General features: G+C 36.2%; 9 protein-coding genes across 9 annotated transcripts; 6 read left to right on the top strand and 3 right to left on the bottom strand.

Annotated features, from left to right (window-relative positions):
• Positions 1–43: 43 nt before the first annotated feature.
• Positions 44–1,528, bottom strand: Gasu_51030 (uncharacterized protein). The gene is made up of 4 exons (XM_005703840.1): positions 1,248–1,528; positions 918–1,196; positions 838–867; positions 44–783 (listed from the first exon to the last, which is right to left on the bottom strand). The coding sequence occupies exons 1-4, from the start codon at positions 1,396–1,398 to the stop codon at positions 740–742; spliced, it is 504 nt and encodes a 167-aa protein (XP_005703897.1). The 5' UTR covers positions 1,399–1,528; the 3' UTR covers positions 44–739.
• A 110-nt stretch (positions 1,529–1,638) lies between these two features.
• On the top strand, positions 1,639–2,517 carry Gasu_51040 (uncharacterized protein). Its single transcript, XM_005703841.1, has one exon. The coding sequence runs from the start codon at positions 1,699–1,701 to the stop codon at positions 1,903–1,905; it is 207 nt and encodes a 68-aa protein (XP_005703898.1). The 5' UTR covers positions 1,639–1,698; the 3' UTR covers positions 1,906–2,517.
• Position 2,518: 1 nt separating this feature from the next.
• On the top strand, positions 2,519–3,769 carry Gasu_51050 (uncharacterized protein). Its single transcript, XM_005703842.1, has one exon. The coding sequence runs from the start codon at positions 2,538–2,540 to the stop codon at positions 3,744–3,746; it is 1,209 nt and encodes a 402-aa protein (XP_005703899.1). The 5' UTR covers positions 2,519–2,537; the 3' UTR covers positions 3,747–3,769.
• Positions 3,770–4,018: 249 nt separating this feature from the next.
• On the top strand, positions 4,019–5,744 carry Gasu_51060 (uncharacterized protein). The gene is made up of 2 exons (XM_005703843.1): positions 4,019–4,339; positions 4,391–5,744. Exons 1-2 carry the CDS (start codon positions 4,164–4,166, stop codon positions 5,202–5,204), a joined length of 990 nt encoding a protein of 329 aa, XP_005703900.1. The 5' UTR covers positions 4,019–4,163; the 3' UTR covers positions 5,205–5,744.
• Positions 5,745–7,538: 1,794 nt separating this feature from the next.
• Positions 7,539–8,414, top strand: Gasu_51070 (uncharacterized protein). The gene is made up of 2 exons (XM_005703844.1): positions 7,539–7,799; positions 7,853–8,414. Exons 1-2 carry the CDS (start codon positions 7,564–7,566, stop codon positions 7,878–7,880), a joined length of 264 nt encoding a protein of 87 aa, XP_005703901.1. The 5' UTR covers positions 7,539–7,563; the 3' UTR covers positions 7,881–8,414.
• A 2,214-nt stretch (positions 8,415–10,628) lies between these two features.
• On the top strand, positions 10,629–11,335 carry Gasu_51080 (uncharacterized protein). The gene has a single exon (XM_005703845.1). The coding sequence runs from the start codon at positions 10,637–10,639 to the stop codon at positions 10,970–10,972; it is 336 nt and encodes a 111-aa protein (XP_005703902.1). The 5' UTR covers positions 10,629–10,636; the 3' UTR covers positions 10,973–11,335.
• A 1,843-nt stretch (positions 11,336–13,178) lies between these two features.
• Positions 13,179–14,009, top strand: Gasu_51090 (uncharacterized protein). The gene has a single exon (XM_005703846.1). It carries the CDS (start codon positions 13,235–13,237, stop codon positions 13,436–13,438), a length of 204 nt encoding a protein of 67 aa, XP_005703903.1. The 5' UTR covers positions 13,179–13,234; the 3' UTR covers positions 13,439–14,009.
• Positions 14,010–14,013: 4 nt separating this feature from the next.
• Positions 14,014–16,768, bottom strand: Gasu_51100 (archaeal ATPase). The gene is made up of 2 exons (XM_005703847.1): positions 16,244–16,768; positions 14,014–16,174 (listed from the first exon to the last, which is right to left on the bottom strand). Exons 1-2 carry the CDS (start codon positions 16,675–16,677, stop codon positions 14,557–14,559), a joined length of 2,052 nt encoding a protein of 683 aa, XP_005703904.1. The 5' UTR covers positions 16,678–16,768; the 3' UTR covers positions 14,014–14,556.
• Positions 16,769–17,302: 534 nt separating this feature from the next.
• Gasu_51110 (archaeal ATPase) lies at positions 17,303–19,938 on the bottom strand. The gene has a single exon (XM_005703848.1). The coding sequence runs from the start codon at positions 19,898–19,900 to the stop codon at positions 17,381–17,383; it is 2,520 nt and encodes an 839-aa protein (XP_005703905.1). The 5' UTR covers positions 19,901–19,938; the 3' UTR covers positions 17,303–17,380.
• Between the last annotated feature and the right edge of the window lie 667 nt (positions 19,939–20,605).

The following is a 20,605-nucleotide window of genomic DNA, read 5'->3' on the forward strand; positions in this document are numbered from 1 at the left end:
CAAAGCCCAAGAACGTAGTTTGCAATGGGTTAATTAGACAGCTGTCCGCCTTCTAGAAATGATGGGACATTCTCTACACACTATACCAGTTGGCACATCTACAAAGAAAACTAAGGAGCAAAGTGTAGATACAGAATTTTCTCTTCGTGAAGAATCTTTGAGACTTCGAGTTCTCTCTACATTTTTTCTTGGAGATTGTAAAAAGACTGCCATGAAGGCTAAATTCATGGGTTCTAATAATTAAGACTTGTATTGCTCGAAATGCTTGTTAAGAGTTGACTGTTCAAAAACAGAATAGCCCATAACGGCTTACTCAGGTAGTATCATTTTAGCCATTATATCCTGAGTCAAGTTCTTCCAGATAGAGTTTAGCACTCCTTCTTAGCAACTAGATTCACTTTTGTTGAATTTTGCAACAATGTTTTTATTTCCAATCATGTCCTTTTCTAAATGTGAGCATATCAAATATGCAAATATATCCATCTTCCTAGCTTGTGTCCTCAATAAACGGTTTGAAAATAGGGATAGATTCGTTATTGAGAATACATTGAGAGTGAATATATATAGGCTATGCTTCCAAAAATAGTTTTAATAAAACGTGGACTATCTATTCTATATCAACCTTTCCCTTTCACTTGATACAGAAGTAGTCACAGACAAAAACCAACGTTTATTTGAGATTGTGGGCTACGGAACTTTGTCCGTTCTCACAAGTCAAATGACAAAATGAGACAACTGTTTAACCCTCATAGTAGTAATAATAAGGAGTTGGACAACTCGAACCTTTCAAAAAGAGTAAGACTTCATAGAACATTGAACTGAGGTGCATATACTCACAAATTGTCTGACATATTTGAGTGTACGTACCTACATCAAAAAAAAGTTAATAAATACTTCCAAGAAAAGAAAGGACTTACACTCTGGAGTTGGTGTTGGTGTCGGTGTTTGGGTATAGTATTCATAATAGTAATAGGTAGGTGGAGCATAGTAGTAGGTAGGTGGAGCATAATAGTAGGTAGGTGGAGCATAATAATAGTAAGTTGGGAAATATCCTCTGGCCGTATCCGATTTTTCCGTCAGAGTGACATCTTTCTCCACTGTTCTCTCAATCTGTTCTTGCTCCATATTCCTTGAGTAATAATAGTAATAATAAGTTGGAGTTGGTGTCGGTGTCACACATATCTCTTTCCAATAGCCTATTATTGTTTAGACAATCTATTTCCTATCCATTACAGAGCATTACATACAATATTGGGTACAACAAGGTTCAGCATACCCTCTTTCTACATTCTTTTCGACAGTTTCTGAGACTGTAGCATCTGAAGAAGACAACTCTGCTGCCACGGTACCAATGACAAATATAACTGCCAGTATGAGAGAAGTGTATAGATACTTCATAATTGCTTCAATATTAGGCAATGCCCTACCAATCTAAAAAACTATGAACTCTAGTGGGATATGGCTAGCTTTTGAATGAGAATTTTGCCTTTTCTGAAAACGTTTCGAAAGGTATGCGTCACAAGTCTATGGTTGAAAATGTCTTGATCGTTCCAAGGTGGATAGTTATTGTGCTCATAACGAACATGTCGCTTCATCAGCCAATCGCCATCAACAGATATATGCAATTAGAAACAATTTGACAGATTTCCGTTGGCAGTTGTTAAGGGAGAAAACTGGACATCCCAACCGACACTAGTTATGTTTCTGGTCTATTTTCTAAATATCTTCCTTATTATTCGTTTTTTACTTCTGAGAGGACTAAGAAAATTGTCATTTTCTCTGTTTGTGCCGTGTTTTGTCAGTTCAAAAACTGACAAGCACCTTACTTCTGTCCTCTTTTCAGTGCCATTTAGAGTACCAGTTATTTATGGTGAACGGAACAAAACTGGAAAAATATTGGGCTGATTACTCTTCTTACGACACTGCATAGAGTGGGCGTAGTCCATTCCTTTTACATAGAGCAAAGGCAGTTGAAGGCAAGCAACAATTCAACTGGATTTTGTTTAGACACAAGAACTCAAAGCTAACCCTGAAGATATTCGTAACCTTGTTAACCTATAAACTAAGCGTGATGTCAACACGAAAGCAGTAGCATGAAACAAAGAGGTTTTTTTAGAAGGGGGACACATACAATTCAAGCGCAAGTCGTAGCCTACTATTGAAACAAAGCAAGACATAGACAGACTCATAGAAGTGGCGATTAATCACTGAAGACTCGTCACTGCCACGTCACAATTTCTTTCTTTCCAAAGGGTTCTATTTACTTCAAACTTGGTTGTGTTCAATTGTACTTCATAGAAATAGGAATTTTATAAAGACTAGCTTATCTTTAAAGTTTAGAACTCCACTTTGAAATCAATATTGTGAAGAGTCTTCCCAAACCATATGTACTTAACTGATAGTGAATACTTGCCTTACAGAAACAAAACTTCAAGACAGTTGACATTGAAAAATTAGATTTGCTAAACCAGATAGAGAGGGGCTACGATATATTTAAATATATTAGAAGTGCGCCTTTCTCTTTTTGGAACTTGTGAATGTTTAATAGAAAATATCTAAGTCAAGAGCTGTTGTGTGAACTACGTACGAGTTTGCGTCGAGTATTCCTTAGAATTCACCCTGACAAGTTTTGGGAATTTCCTACCGAAGCCTCAGTCAACAAATTTGCGTTTCAACAGCTTAACCACTTGGTTGAGGAGCTTGAAACAATTCCAAGCCGTGCAGGAGTCACATCGCAATTTACTTGTTATTTAAGAGAAGCTAGTGACATATCCACGGTGCAAGGAGCTCAAGTTGAATTGTTTCACAGCACGCTTTACAGGCTAACCATCCGAACTACAGAAGACTGCAGAGTTCCCCCCAACGCTCTTCTTCTTCTTAGAGTGTTCGAAGTATTCAATTTGAAGATACCTCAAGTTTTTGCTGAGCTTGTAAAAGAATTGGAAAGCAAGAGTGCGAACGCTCGAGTTTGGAAGACGTTGGACGACTTTGTTGAGAATCACGGTAGTCTTGTAGGTGCACACATATTACAATCCACATTCTTTAGTAATATGGAAAGTAGGCGAGATTTACCGAACGCAAGTTCTAAGATATTTGACTTGTGTCGCCAGCTGGAGTCCAAAATGCGGATCTTCGTTAGAGTGCAACGTCCCACAGAAGAACTGTTCTATGACGAACTGCTACGCCTAAAGACATTGTTAACTACTGATGAATATATTTTTCGAAAAGTTAAGGGCTGTCGCATATTTTTGACAGTCTCTGACTGTTGTTTTGTGAATTCTGAAACGGGAGTAGTTATTCTTGGTACAGCTGCCTTGAACAAAGAATGGGAGACAACTTTGTGGTCTAGTGAAAATGTATCTTGTTGCGAGGAATTTTCGCAGTTAGATAGCAACATCAGGAAGCAGGAAAGAATCGTGGAGAGAATATTGAAGCTCCGTAAAATAACTTGTACCAGGGAAATATTGTGGAATAGATTTTTCCTCGCAAAATATCTTAGTTTTCTTTCTCAATTAGCTGATTGCTCTATTTCTCAAGAGGATAGTGTAGTTCCTTTCGCGAAGTTGTTCGAAACGGTTGGATTTTTTAAGCTGGAAATAACTCTGACTAAAGATCCTGAGACTAATCATAATACGAGTAATGTGCTGGAGAACAAAATTTGTTTGATGCTATCAGATAATTGTTTCTACAAAGGCATTCTTAATGGAGAACAGCAAAGTCAGCAGCTTTCTGTTAGATGCGGCTGAACAACGCCAGATTTTGCAGTATAGACAAAAAATCAAAGACAACTAGCAGTTACATTTCTACAGAATCCCATCTATGTGTCGAACCAGAGAGAAGCCTGGCGGTCCCCGCAACAGCTCAACCAAGACATCTATTCGAGCAAAGCAGTATTTTAGAGGACTCAATCTATTCATTTCAAACACATACGAAATTTCTAGTTTGACCGGACGCGTTTCTATTCCTTATTTCTTCGAATACAGAGAACTGGACAAGTTTTTATGTGACAAATGTAGTTGAGTATGTGCTTTGCCCGTCTTAAAAACCAATCTAATATTGTGACTTGAATGTTTTGAGTTGACGTATAAGAAGACATCCTACCATTTTGATTGCAATAATTAGTAACAATGAATTCCATACTTGCCACTTGACTGATTTCCAACATGTCAGAAGAAAGAGCAACCTCTGAAACCATGGGAGGAAGTAGGAGTTCCGAAAAACCAAAGTACAAGTCTAAAGTCTCTGGTTTGTACGCCAAAGCTAAACAAAGAATCTTGAATAAACTGGGAAGAAGGACTCTCCTCACAAGATATCCAAAAGCAGATGGCATGAATAAAAGGTAACTTTAAGCTGGTACTCTAGAAGTTGTCTTTTCCATTCTTTTCACTAGGATTCGCAATATTGATCATTCAAAGAATAAGATAGTCGCATTGTCTGAGAAGCAAAAAAGTTGCTTGGAAGGTTTCTTTCAAGCTAGTTCTACGTTGCGACAACTTTTTGTAGAGCTTTGGAAAACAGAAGGATATCCTCAAGCGTGGTCAGAACATACTGGCTCTTTTGGTGTTCAACTTAATGACGAACAAGTTAAATCAATCAACTTGTTTGAGAAAGACTATGCAGAGTTTGAGAACAAACAAACCGTAGCTTTCCAAACCTTTCTTGCTCACTTGGAAGACTTTACCAGGAGACCACTTACTAATGAAACTCCAGATGAGGTGTTGTTATTATACCAGTTGAGAAGGGCAAAAAAAGACTACAAGCAGAAGAGGACTCGTTATAGTGACGCAATTATCAACCTGAGGACTTGCAGTTCTCCTCCAAGCTCTGCAACGTATCAACATTTAGAAGAAAATGTAGAACTAGCTAAAAATGCTTTGCAGCAATCAGCCGAAAAGTTTTGTAGTGAAGCATGGAAGTATCAACAGCTGGTTCGTGAACAAATGTTTGAGCGTATAAAACACTACTTTACGAACTATAAAGCCTGGATAAGTGCACTTCAAGTTTCAGCGGACGAATTTTTTCCTTGGATGGATAGCAGCCTTTTTGACTTTAGCAGTTTTGAAAATTCTACAGGAAATGACGATTATGAGAAAATGATGGGAGCTTCCTCGGTAATAGTCAACGAAGAAAATAAGCAAGCTTCATCATCATCAGAGGAAGAGTCTTCGGATTCTGATAATGAAAGTGATATCAAGGAAAATTGATAAATGTTCATATTATTGTAATATCCACAAGCATTACTGCAATAAATGAGTTACACTGCCTGTTTTAATAGGCAGCTTTGTGTTTTCTTCACGCAGCTCACAGCCCAATCATAATAATATCAGAAAAGTTTTATGAAGTAACTTGAGATGATGACTGTCATAAAAATTATAAAATGAGTAGTAGACTTAATTTTAGCTTACAATACTAAAGAACTCTAGAGAACGATGCGAAACATCTAATGAAAGCTATTTTTGTAACTTTCTTAAGTTTCTCATATGAATCTTAAAATACACGTCAAGCTTCTAACCACTACAGCTTGTACAATCTGAGGCATTTCCCCGACGCTTCGTCAAACAGTTGTAGCTTAAGACAAGCTTCTTGACGCTCTTGTTGTTTCTTTATATGCTTCCAACATATGGGAACTAAGCACAACTAGCGAGTTCGCTCATGAGATAGGGATTTGTTTCACTGCTTGGTTGAACATGAGTGAATATCAACGTGAAACCAGGCACTTGGTGAATAAATAAACTCTCCTCCAAGTCATTTCTGCACCTGCACCGAGAAACTTGAAGCGTTCACGACCAGTCCTCACTTCAATTGAAACATACTATGTACATCATCTTCACAACTTAAAAGTTTCATATACTACGCTCTCAATCGTGGCTAGGAACTCGTTCAACACAATACCGAAAGTGCACAGCTTCGACAGACGTTCGGTGTTTATGATTTCCAACTCTGCAAAGCGGACTCTGTCGAAACAGTGTGTGAATAGTCGCCCCAAGAACAACAAGTGGTCCGATGCCCTCTTCGAAACACTCCAAAATTCAAACTCTTCTTGAACGTGAAATCAGGCACTATTTAGTATCCTAGCAAATTCCACTTCTTATCAAACAGCATTCAAGAATGAGACATGGTTTGGCAGATACTTGAAACAAAATATGAAAGGTTCAAGAAACTTTATGGCACTTTCACTTGGGAAGATACAAATCAATACAGTTGTTACAGCTCACCCTAGGAGCCGCTCTGTCTTCAAAGAAATGACAACATTACGTTCAGAAAGGTTGCAACTGATAAGAAGCATATGTATAAATGGCATGTTGAACCATTTCTTGAGCTTGCAGGTATTCTCAGATTATAAAGCTTTTGCATCATTCTTTGGAAAAATGTTTCCTAGATTAAACTCACTGTGAGCTTCAGATTTCTCAAATAGACACTCTTTGGATTCCTACAAGAATTCTTGGAAGAGTCCTTTGCATTGCGAAAGTTGCTCCAGAGACCTTTAACTGTCTCGAAACTTCTTTTTAAATTCCGCAATGACTTCAGAACACAAGAAATCATTCCAGTTGCAAATAGAGCACATCACATATGTACAATTTCGAGGCACAACTAAGCTGTCTTTCTTAGCAACTGGTGAAACAAAGTAAGATGAGTATATTTCATCCTCGTCTTCCCCTTGTAATAAACTTCACTTTTCTAATAACAGGTAACATCTCCATCATACTTGTTGCTTACATTCACTTGATTCTCGGCACCATTATTCTTCTCTAGATGTAGTTGTAAAGAGATTGGATGCAAAATTTGACAACATCGTGCCTCATCATTGGAAGAATTGAACTAGTAAATGTTTGATGCAGTTATTCGTTGTTTATAAATAGATACAATCCTTCTTTTTGGGAGGTCGATCTGTTGTTGAGCTGTGTTTTGTTCTCCTAAGCTATATTCTGGTTTGACTACATTGTATCACTAAGCTTTCTGTGCTACATAGTCAAGTTTTGAACCATGAGATTTCAGAAGTTGCTCTATTTGGACACTTTAGGTATCGTGTTTCAATATTTTATATAATTGCACCTATGTCCAGTTTTCAAAAGAATCTAACAACATTATCCTTATAAGAAGTGAAGTTCACCAACTGAAGGCTACATTTGAAAGATACATATTCTCACTAGCGTTTAAAAGCAATCTCCTTTTTTACCCTTTCAAAAGGATCGCTACCTATTTTGAAAAATTTCGATAGAGAATAATTTCTTGACAGGAAAGAAAGTTGTTCTTGCAATTGTTCAAATTTTGAAATCAAGAAACGGAAATGATTTAAAATGCTTTGGAAGGATTGAACCGTCAAGTGATAATAAGACATTTAAATTGTCCTTTAAGCTTTGCTTATGAGTCTCCGAGATGGTTATTCATGATGGGCCTTGCGGACGCTGCTTTGGGTCAATTATTGATGCTTCGTTACTTTGAAAGAATATAATAAAATATGAAAATGGATGCAAGGAGAACAAAAGGATTCTAATTTTATCTGTGCCTTTTTTCGTCTAGTGATCGACAACCTCATATCCAACATTCCATTCTTTAGGTATTATGTTGCAATTTGCTCGACAATTCTGTGATGTCAATGCTGTTGTGTTTTATCTTGATTACGTATTACAGTTTGCAGGAATGAATGATTCTCACAGTGTTGATATGAGTCTAACAAATGGCTTCGCCGCTATTGTATTCAGAATAGATTGGGAGGGAGATTTCTTCTACTGGCCACCATGCCATTTGTCTTTTTCATGTTGTGGTTGTGTGGATTCTCCTCCTTTGGAGGTTGCAAGGTTCGACCAGCATTGAACATCACTGTAAAATTGCTTTTTCGTTTGTTTAATAGACCTGGTCCCCTGTTACTTGGATTATAGTGGCAGAAATCTATCACTGGTATGTCCTGTTTCTGGCCTCACTTTGAGTTCCTTCTTTTGTTATTCGTTCAATTTGACAGTTTCGTTTTCTTGCCCAATGATATTCAAGTCTATGTATGCCCAAGATGCTTTTAGTTTCTTTACAGACTGTACGTTATTGTCAACTACGTTCATTTATCTATTTGTTTCTGAGATCAAAGGTTTACAACTCGATTCTATTGAAAGGCTTTTCGAACAATCCTCTTATACCATAGTAAAAGGAAATGTAAAGAATATCAACGAATATATGAAAAATGGAATTTCTTTTTTTTGAAGCATCTTTATAAGCAAAAGTGTAATAATTGCTCCGAGGAATCATCGAAAACAGAAACAAAGGTAGGATGAATATCCTGTGATGATCCGTTGTCATTGGATGCAAAAAAGGCTATAGCCTAGGATAGTATAATCCAAGTATATTGCTATTTAGGGATATGCACGGAAAATGTATACGGAGAGAGTAAGTTGATAAACAGTGATAAATGAGTAACATTGTGATCGTCATTCTGATAGTAAAATGATGCAATGTCATGATCTCAACAGTTGGTTTTTTCGAATGCATTCTTTTGAAACAAACTTTCTAATTCTCTCTTTCTTTGCATATAATATTGGTCAAAATTTTATTGGATTTTCTAAAACATTGAAATAGTAGCGAGAAACTCCATATGGAACAAATTTGGTTTCTATATGACAGCACCGTCAAAGAATATTCATCGAATTGCTATCAAACCATACATTTCTTTCGTAGAGATATAGAAAATAGGCAATGTTACAACCACAATTGATATTTTTTCATTTCAATAATATAAAAAATTATATCGACTCAAACTGGCAACTTATATTTAGATGAGCTTGTGAAACATTAAAATATAGCTATTGACTGGCGTATCTATCTTTCAGTAATAACGCAACTAAAACCATATTAAATGTATCTTAGAAAAAACACTATAAAAAGTGTTCATTACCTGATTGTCCAACGCTGCTTTATTTCAATAGAAAGAATCTCTGAAGGCGAATCATCACAAATGCATCAAGAAAACAAGAACGACGTTCAACGCTTTTTTTGATTTTGTGCAATTTGAATAGTGACATAGATAATAATGACATGTATCGCTGATTTCAGCACCAATGATGTTCAGGACATATTATGCAACACAATGCCATGTAGGATAACTAGTTATTAATTTTTCATGAACCAGATTTGTCATCCAACCAACAGACCACATTCGAGGCAGACTTTATGGTTTCTGAAAGGAGAATTCAAGTAAGACGTAAACGAATTGGAAACGTGCGACAAGTTTACTGCTTTACAAATGAAACAATGAAAGGTTGAGTTGAAGATCCAAAGTTTAACGCCGACTCAAAAAACTGTTGCGGACTTTATCAAGTAATCAAGTCAAAAGTTTTCAAAAATGGAATGATTAGAAGCAGCAAATGCATTTTTCAATCCATTCGATACTTTGTCAATCATCAATTCCATATCTATTTCACAAAGAGTAATAAGTTCACAATTAGGAAGTTCTCTATATAAAATTTCAGTAGGCAGAAAAGGTTCCAAAAATGCTTTCCTTACCTTCAAAGAAGATAATATACCATTGATGGCAACATTCCTTTCGTGCAAATACTGTACAAGTGTTTCGTTACTATTTGCTATGTTATAGAACCGTTTGTTACAGTAATTACTGAAATCCTGATATCATCCAAAGTTTCAAGTATACTTCTCAGTTTTTTCTCCAACTATGAGACGTCGCTTTATGACACACTGGGCGAGTAACACGTCGGAATATCTCGTCAACTTCCAAACCTACTCGAATTCAATACAGCCGAGCACCTGTCAATTTTACATTGTTCGTTGTGATGAAGAGGAACAATAATCGCTGTTTCCAACAATTCAGTCAAACTAGACAATAGGAGCTTGTGCAAGTTATTTTAAAAGAGCTATTCAACGCAGAGAAAACGTTTCCTCTATATGTTCCTGTAAAGGAAATACTTCAACATCAGGTTCACAAGTAGTGAAAACTTTAAGTTCAGGCGTGAAAATGAACAGCCAGCTGGTTTCGTTTTAACAAACCGGTGTACAACCAACTGCGGAGTCAACGTACCAAGACAGTTTAATTCTTCTAGCGAATTTTCTTTGGAACGAAAAACTTTTCTCGTTGACTTGTGTAAGCTTCCGAGCTCCGTCAACGATAGCCCAGTTGAACAAGAACATTTTTAAACAACTATCCTTTTGTTGTGCCAAAACGAGGAAAACCAACTGGGAATTGAAACCGAGATTCGAGTGTCGCTCCTAACTGATAATAGAATTGAAAGTTTATCTCTAAAATTTAAAGTATCTTTGTCGATGAGTTTAAATGGAGAACAGCTAATAATAGTAACCTTCACCTTTTTGGCCCGGTTTTTTTACGTATAAACAGTTTATTACAGCATCTAAAAAACAGTTGAATCCAGTTATCTCGCCAATTAAGATTCATAATATCAATTCATCAGCAATTTATCCAAACATAATCTTCTAATAAAATTAAAATCGTTGAAGTCTGTAGTGTAGTGGGAAATAGCGTTCCCGCCTAGAAAAGTTTTCCCTGCTCCTTAAATATGCGGAGTGAAATTTTTTGAACCTTACTATCGTGAGTTTATTCTGTTGAACAGCAGTTTCATCTTAACGCCTCCATATGTTACTAATGGAAGGTATATTATTGGAAAAGCAAAACATCGTTACTATGGGATACTTCGGGTGTCGGACTCCAAACATAAACTTTAGCACTCAGTCAAACTATAGTCAACTTTCCACAGAATATGGTAGTTATGTAGACGACTTTACAAAGAGAAAATTGTTTATTTCCTTTTTGACTTACTTGTGTATATATGACAAAGACTGTTGTGAAAGAGAGTCTATTCCTAAAATCAAGAGGGACAACCAGATTCTGACTTTCTGTTGTTTTACTTACACTGTTGAATTTCCTTCAGAGGGAGAAACTTTAGAAATAATTGGTCTGAATGTGTTAAAGGACAACCCAACATTGACAGGAATAACTTGTTTCGCTCAGTTTCTGTGAATTGAACGTTAGCTGAGCTTGAAACTTCATCTTTCACTCATTCACTTGAGATTCGGTTCTCTTTTTTGTTTGCAAGACCCGTGTAGGGTTGGAATTCGGCCAAGCCAAAGTTCACTTATTTTACACTATACCCTTTCTATAAACCCTCTATTCCGAGTTTGCCAAAAGCTTCTTTCATTTTCTGCAAACAAACAAACAACATCAAGTTCCTATAAAGAATTAAACAATCCGTTAATCCTCTTTAAGAACACCAGATTGAAATTTGTGTATGTAGTTTTCCTCAATGTTTATTCTCCATTTCTATAAAAGTGACAGGTTAACTCTTTCCAAATAAACTTTTGTAATAAAATTTTTCTTGTCAATGACATAAATTAATTATCGGAGCAAGTCCTGCATAGAGTCCATCTCTAAACCTTTTGTCTCTGGAACAAAGCAAAACCAGCAAAGGAACCAAAGTGCTCCTTGGGCATGCATTGACTTGAGTCTCTTCTTACTTTAACGGCAACTGATATAGATGTCGTGCGTGTTTCTTTCACTTATAGCACACCAAAACTTGTCAAGCATATTTGGCCAAGATAATGACACTCAAAGTTCAACAAATAGCTGGTAAATGTGTTCATCATAATACCACACTGTGATCGAATATTCGAAGGATAAATTTCAGCAACGCATGTAGACAGGTCCCAGTCCGAGACAGAAGAAGAAGCGAAACAATATTATTCCTCTGATGTTTAATGCCTCACAAAGATTATTTCCATCAAGAAACGACAAGGCACAAAACTTCTAAAGAGCTAGAGACAGAAATGGCATGGACACCAGGAACAACGTCCTTCTGTCTACATGAACTATCAACAAAAAATAGCTGGCAATCAAAAAGCATCGTTGCAAAACCCAATAAAGCACTAACTTTAATGCTTCGAGAAATGGTCATAACAGTAAGTCGCACTGAACCAAAACAATACATCATAGCATTGACTATAAAAGACTATTCTGCAATTTGTAGTGCAACTGCTATCATGGTTAAACGCTCAACGCTAGATTGCCCGCACACAATACGAAGAAATCCTGAAGAAGACTTGATCATCTCTCTTCCGTTTCAAATGAATTCACAGATTAAAGCGTAATCTTCCAAAGCTATTCGATTGAAACGACTTGATTTCAAGAAAGAATCACACGCTGCCTTTTCTCGTCCGCTTGCTCAAAGATTCCTCTTTATTTGTTGAGACTGACAGTTGTCTATGATTCCGAAACCAAACTATTGACTTTTCTATTGTCAAAAAATACTATAAACAAGTATAAAGACTTTTGCTATTTCCAAGACAATAAGACTTGTGATTCCAAAATTGTTTGAGCTGAAATAGAAAACATCAAATTTGTTTTTGTATTGCAGACAGATAAAAAATATTTCAAAACATCGAATCCGAGGCTTCTTGTTCAAACAGGTGCAACTACTGTTCGACCTGATTTTTTTAGAAAATTTGCTTTGTTGAACTATGAAAAGCTACCAACAGCGTTAAGAACATAACAAATTACCCAGCCATGTGCTTTGATTATACAAAAAAATTGATTCACGCATTCTCCTCCTGTTTTCTTATTTTTTTCCAGAGAAATGAAATAAAGTTGATCATTTGGTGTTATAGTTATAGAAAAGTATTTATGTACGCAATTTGTAAAAGTAACTTTCTAGTTCAACAGAGTTGTTGGATCACAACACAACTTGCACTCTTGTACACGAGTCAACTATTCTGATTGTTGCACCATAAAATACTTTATACCTGTTAGTTATATTCAGAGTACTTGCACTACAAAGGTAGGTTGTTTCTCTAACAGCGATGATCTCTTACAAGTAGGACATAAAGCTAGTGGAATATTGGATCGAATAAGATTGCTCTTTATTTGTTTCAACATATTACAGTCTATGTATAAGGACTAGAAGGATATCAAACAAGTTGTTGACAAGTGTTTCACTTTTCTAGTTCACGAAGAGGTTCAAAAAAGACTCAAAGTTCGTCAGCAAACAACCTAATTAGTCCAAATTCACCTTTTCTTGAAGCAAACTCAATAATAGGGAATTTTTCACGACTGTTCTTTTCACAAGAAGAAGAAACATTACCTTTTGGAATTCAGAAAGTGAAAGTACTTTGGAGAATCTTGGAGATTCTTGAGTCTAGCTTGGATTCTCAGTAACATGTTAATATTATCATTACAAGCAAGGAACTTTTATAAAACTTGCAAACAATAGATAGAAATGGGAACAAGTCAATGTATGAGAATATCGTACTAGAAATATTACAAGAACAAAAGTGGGTTTACAATTCACATATCAATTCGCGAGTTTGTAGTATTGCTTTATCAATATATTGTGATAGCATTCTAGACTTTCCCAAAAGTCATAGATATAAAGCCATGAGTGAGCAAGAGATATGTCTACAGAACTCTGTAAAGTTGAACAGACCTTGTTCATAGTATGAACAAAAGCCACTAGCCTCCTTTCTGCTATTGACTACTTGTATGAGAAATTTTAATTAGGTTTTTGTACTGTTTGATAAGACCAGTCGAGTTTTGTCTACATTTGCCGACTTTGACTTGCTTCTTTACAATCTCTTTAAAGACCTTTGTCTCAAAGCTTCTCGTCCACTCTCAGCTACTAAACAGACGTTTGGCTTCAAAACCTCTCTAACCTTCATGGGTTCTGTTTCACAAACTTGAAGAAAAGACCAGGCGCTTTGACTCTCAGAAAAACTCTTCGAATATTTGTCATACTTTCAACGCAACCGCTGGAAGAAAGACTTGTATCAAGAATTCAGGAGATGCGTACTCCGAAAAAGCAGAAGCTTTGAAGCTGTATAACCGCTGACTACCTCACAACTGGGCTATGTGTGTTTGGATATATTGTTACAAATTTCTGTTAAGTAAAAAGAATTTGCTAAGAAAGAGTGCGTTATCTGTTGAGTGGTTTACTGCAAATACTCCAAGTTGTGCTTTCAAGTGTTGGCAACTCCCTTGTGATTTTCCTTACCGTAAGATATATGTGCCTAAGGTTGTGATGTTCCTTTCCTACAGCATTGTAAAGTAGAAAAATGAAAGTTTCAGTATTATCAGAGACACACTTGTATAACATTCAATGTCCTATTAAAATAAAGTCAAGTTTACAACCAGAAAGTTCTATAGTAGAACAACATCTAGGATAAAAAAATAACTACTCATTGATTAGGCATGGAATCGTTTATTCTCAAAAAAATCAAACATGATATTCTCTTTCCATTATGGAACATTTTATCTGTACGAGAGGAACATTCCTCTTGTCACTATAAGAAAATGTCAAAAAGAAAATTATGAGTTGCTTTTCATGAAAACCAGAGGAGCTTTGAAGTCAGAGTTCGGCTTTGTTGTAACCTCAATTTATACACTATACTGCCAATAACAATAGAATGTATCATCCAAAACATGCAACTGTGGTTAGAGGAATAAATTTCCTGAAGTTGACATAATTTTGAAAGTGTCTTATAAAATAGCCCGATTCATAACAACTTTTGAAAGTGTCTATTTTTGGAAAAATTGTCAGGTATTAAAACAAGATATTCCTAAATATTTTTGGAAAGAGATAAAACTATTTCTTGTAGGGTTGAAACGCCAATATTTCTCGAATGTGGATTATCCACAGACTTGAAAGCCTTCCTTAAATTTGATAAAATGTCTTTGCCAATAAAGTTTTCTACATCAGCTTCAGAAAGAATAACCAATTCACAGTTGTGAGGAATCAAGAATTCTCCAACACTATCGCCAGATGAATAACAACGACTAGAATGATTCAAGTCCTCAGATACGTTGGTTGCTAATTGAGTACTCATAATAATCAACATACAATGCCATGTAGGATGACTAGTCAATACTTGATCATGCACTGCTTTTAAAAACTTGTGAGCTTCTTCCAAAATTTCATTCCATCGAATACCATTACGACTCCATCGGCCTTTACAAGCAATACCCACAATCAAGTTCTTCTCATTCGTTCTTCCATGCAACTTGAATGAATAATATATCGGACTATGAAAAGTTGAATGAAATGGAATATATATCCTTTCAAATTCTAACATTTCTTCCACTATCCTTTCCCATTCATTATTGCTTCCAAATGTCATTCTCTCCATTCCTGATACAGTTCTGGTATAATGTATAGATTTCATATAATAAGCAGCAGATTCGGAAGAAAATTGTAAATTCATTTCATTCCAAACACGAGACAATTGACCAAGAGTAGAAAACATTGAGCTGTTTGTAGAACGCCGAGAAAAATGTAAATAAAACAGTGTAGCAATAAGACCTTCCAAAATTCGACATTTCGACTCATAAAAGAATTCAACAGATTGAGACTTGAGGGTTTGTAAAAGTAACCATTCTAAACGATCATCCTTTAAGCCTTGGTCAATATATTCAATCAGTAACTTGGGAATCAACACTTCGTAGCGCTCGTTGCAGTCTGGTTCTATAACCAATCGACGATAGAGACACATATCTGTAACTAGATCAAACAAAAACACATCAGAATTTGAGCTTATTTGCACAGTTTCATCAAAATCAAATCGAATACGATACAAAGATAATAACGTAAGCATTCTTAACAAGCGCTTACGCTGCTCACTGAGACTTATCAGACGAGGTAAGAATGGCGCAACACAATAATTTGTTACTAAAAAACCATTCATTATGATCAAGAAGGTTTCCTTAGATAATAAGAAATTGTTGTTGGATGATTTATACAGCAAAAGGTAACTGATTGCTCGAACAAGTAAACCAGGAACACCACCAGTCAATTCCAACAACAATTCTGCAAGTTCACTAGTTGAGAAGTCTTTGTGACAAAGAATTTCTGAAACCTTTGGGCTCCCAGGGAATAAAAAGGAAGAACTTTTCTCCAAATGTTCCACGATACTATGTTTCTCAAGCGGCGAAAGAGGAATAAACACTAACTGAACCCTTGAGACTGAAGCTACGTAATTATATATATTTAAGCCTTCACTTTTCCCAACAACAATAAAAAACAAGTCGGGTTCTTTGCACAATTGACTAATGATACCGAAAAAGTCATTGTAAGGTCGAACTCTTCCGTCATGGGTTCTCTTGAAATGAAATTCGTCGAGACTTTCGTCTAGGACACCAACTTCATCAAATGCTATCAGAAGATATTGATCAGAAGGAATCCTTAGTATATCTCGTAAGAGTGGAACTAGGTTGGAGGGTTCCATATCCACCATTTCGAAGGCTTCTTACTTTCGAAAAATTTCCGCGCCAACTTGAGAGCAGGCAGCCTTTATTAACAAATAGTAGACTGCCCACTTCAGGTTTCGAAAAAACTCTATGGGGACTGTGGGCTCCAACCGCCTTAAATCCGCATAAAGCAACGAAGCCCTTTTTAATTTCTCCAGGAAACCTCTTCGGTTGGCCTTCTCAGACTCATAAACGTAATCGAGACCTATCAGTGCACTTTCACCCATATTATTCACCAGTTCCAAGTAACTTTGTACGAATTTCGTCTTTCCACTTCCGAAGAGGTGAGGACCAAAGGGTATGACTGGTTTGAAATGGCGATCAAGTTTACGGAGAGTGTATAGCTGAAATAACTGCAGTGTTACTACACGAACATCATTTTCTCGGTGTACTACAACCATGTCATATACGGTTTCTGGTTCAAGCTCACTAGACATATCGTAAGCTATGAAGTAAATTATGCAACAGAAAAATACAACAATGATCGATCAATCTTCTTTAAAAGTCCAATGCTCAAACGTTTGATTGTGAAGCTTAGGACAAATCTTAAAAAGTTCATTGCTCAAAATTTCTAACGGTTGATAATTGAAGAAAGAGTGCTCCTTGAGCCTTTTATTTGTATGACAAGTTAACAGAGTTGCTCCGCGTTGAAATTGAAAAGTGACCATCTCGCACTTTCAAGTTGACCTTACAAAGCATCCGAATTGGACTGATCACTGCACACAACATGAGAACAAATCAAAACTAATTGCAATCGAACTGAGATTTTCTTTGCAAAGCTAATTTCGGTCAAACTCAACTTTGTTGAAAGGCTTAAGCGTCGTTAGGGAGTTGACAGAACTTCCTTACAACGCTATCTTTCTCCTGTCGCAATATTACTATGGTATCAAGATAAATTCTATCTATACCAGTTATTATACCAATAGCTTTTTATATCTCTTTTAGTGGAATATTTTCTTGAATAAAACTCACTAAACATAAAAGACTCCATATCTCCTGTGAAAGCATTTGCTCAAAATCGAGTAAAGCAGGTTAACATCTTCAATGTTCGATAATAGAATAAAAGAAAATTTTGTATTTATCAGTTGCAAATACAACGAATGAAACATATTGAAAAAATGACAAAACTCTCAAATACATTCATCGTTCGTTAGCGAGATATGACCTTATAGAAGATCTTATCTTCAACCTCAACGCAGGTTTATCTATACCCAAGTCCCTTAAAATTTCTTTGGTCACCGCTGGAAGCTCGTCCATATCAATATCTTCCACTTTCGGAAGACAATAAGCAACATCTTCTTCAGAAAGACCACAATATTCTCTTAGGAAAGTATTCCAATCAAATGACGAAGACAAAGAACTCGATGCTGCAACCCTTTGTTCGCCTCGTGTATTTCCTTCTTCCACTTGCATAGCACTTTGAAAACCTTCCATTTGCATCCTATTCTCCTCATTGGTTCTCGGTCTTATATTTCGAGCTACTCTTAAAGTAACATTGAATGGCTTAGCTTCCAAAGGCGAAACATATTCATCGGACATCGACTCAAAGACAGTTTTACACCATACTGAAAAGTCTTTTCTGAACTCTTCTCGGCTTGCTTTCCCAATTTTCCTCAAAATATCGAAATTTTCTATTCCAAAAAATCGTTCAAGGTTCCTTTGAGAAACAACTACCAACTGCAGACATGATCGACGACTTTCATTCAAAGTTGACCCTGCAGAATGTTCAGTAACCAAATAACTTGCATCCTCAACAATATTATGTTCTTCAACAGAGAAAACTACAGATCGATCATAACTAGTACAAACTACCACCACAAACTGAAAACAAAGTTGAACAGATGAAGGAGATCCGTCATTCAAAACGGAAACAACTCCCTGAAAAAATTCTTCGGCTTCCTTCTCAATATCTCTCTTCGAAAATTCAGTTTTGTGATAAAATTTGAATGAAAATCCAACAACATAACGTGTTTGTCCATTATGGAATACAACATATGCATCAGGACCACTCGAATTGCCATCTTTTGGAACAAAAATACCACAATGTTGTAAATAATCTCTATAATGAACAGAAAATGAACGAGAGACATCTCTCAAGATGGGTATATCATAAGATTTTGCAGATTCCATAGAATAAGAAACATTGTCCTGTTCAATAAAAGAACCCTGGAAAATCCCTGGAATAGCAGAATGTACAATAGGCCAGGAATTAGAATGAAGAAAAGTTAATAAGCGAAAACGAAAGATCTTCATAAATAAAAATTCAAAGAAGACTCTCTTTGCTGTTGCAGTGTCGGGAATATAACTAAACGGAGATAAAGGAAAAAGTTCAGTAGCCTCACGGAAAAAGTTATCTTTGCTATGAGCTCTCAATATAAATTCACAACAACCAATCTTAAACTCAGTCCCCAAATCAATCCCGTCAGTTCCACAACTTTCAGAATAAAACCCAAAAGTTGCAACCAAGTCCATCAAATAAGTTTCCGTTCCACATAAAGTAACGATAAAGTTAATTGGAAAAATTGTTCCGAGCAGATAATTCAAAAGGACAAATTGATATCGAAGAAGGGTTGCGGAATCAGGTATCTCCGGAATAATAATCGTCACCGACTCTAGTAGTACCAAGCGAAAGATTCTATCTAATAAGGGTTCCATATTGTCATTGTTGATAACAGGTTGAGATAAGTTTGCAAGTTTCCCTACTAGGGCTAGTAAAGTATTCCTTACAATCAACGGAATACCTCCTGTCTTCTTTTTCAACAATTCTACGAATCGATGTCGTAAATCAACGGAGAGCAATAAACAGTCCTTCAAGGACTTTCCATCATAACTTGCCAGCTCAAGATATTCGTTAATATCACGAAGATTAAAGGGATTCAACCGCAACATATGGAGGGTGACACTACTGGAGCGAGTATCAGACAGGGGGGCTGAGATTTCAGCAGTTCGACCTGCCAAATAGACAATTACCTTCCCTGTAATCAAAAAACTACGTAGAATGCGGAAGAAATTCCGAAAAGGTACATATTTTGGGTCAGACTCGACAAACTGTTTCATGGTAAGTTCACTATAGTATCTGGTGAGGTAACTCAGATGACTAAGTTCGTCTATCATCAAAAATAAATATTGTTTCTCAAATTGTTCGAGAAGATAATCAATAGCTCCTACAGTATCGAATTTCTTTACCATCCTCTGAGCCATCTGAAGAGCGTCCGTATCTTTACCATTTTGTCGATAAGCGTTCAAAATTATATTATACATCAAAGCCTCTAGAAACCTTGGAAAAGGAGCACGAGAAAAACCCTCTTCTAGTTTAAAGCAAACTGACAAAGTGTTTTCCGCAAAGTGTTTCCAAGAAAAAATCTTCAAATCAACTTTTCCCGATGAGCTCTTGTTGAAAACCTCCGTCTTCGTCTGCTCTTCTTCTTCGTCGGCGAATTTTTTTAAAAACTCTAAAAAATTTTCTCCAACAAAACTCTTCCCAGCTCCAAAGACCTGAGGGGAAAAGCAAGCTGCAGGACGTATGTCATTCAAGTTTCCCTCAACTGGAGAAAACTGGTGCAAATAAGTTAGAAGAATAAAGTAAACATCTTCTTTTCTATCTATTAACGGTACTTTTGTCATTCCAGGCAAACTTATGCGTATCTCTTGACTAGCCATTTTACACGCCGCCAATCCAAAATCAATGAATGAGTGATGATGAGAAAAGGTTGATGAAAGCGATGACCTAAAAGCTTTCAAAGGAGCCGAGAACAAAACACTTGGAGGAGGACAAAGGAGATGGAAGAGAGTGTATGTTTTATTGTTCGAGCGATTGCTTTATTTGGTGATTGGTAAAACTGATCTCGTTGACACTTCTAGACGTACAATGACAATGGAGAGAAAGCCGGAATATTTTCTTGCTTGTCATAACTAGAAACTTTCTTTTACTATAGACAAGAAATAGGTTTCTATGAGTTTTTGTGGTGAATTAGACTGATGGGTACTCTTTCTATGGCTTGTATACCGTAAGAGAGTTTTTCTACTATCTTCCACACTATCTTACACGCAAACTCCTATATACAAGTCTAATAAGATACAAGCTTTTTGTAAGTTACAGACGAAATACAGTGGGAAACAGAGAATTGCAATGAATGGGAAGTCTGTTAGTTTGTAACCGTTCGTAGCAGTTTATAAATACAAAAATATCTAATTGAATTTGGAGAAGTGTATTATGTAGATTGTCATACTGACTTATCATTAAATACAAGCCATTATTGATGTAATAGCTACACAAGTTGTCTATCCTTTGTTCGACTTTAAAAAGTTGTGAATATGTCTTATATAAGGACATCAATAAAGGCTTCAAATATAGTAACTATAACC

Source organism: Galdieria sulphuraria (genome assembly GCF_000341285.1).
Source record: "Galdieria sulphuraria unplaced genomic scaffold scaf_49, whole genome shotgun sequence".
Lineage (NCBI taxonomy): Eukaryota > Rhodophyta > Bangiophyceae > Galdieriales > Galdieriaceae > Galdieria > Galdieria sulphuraria.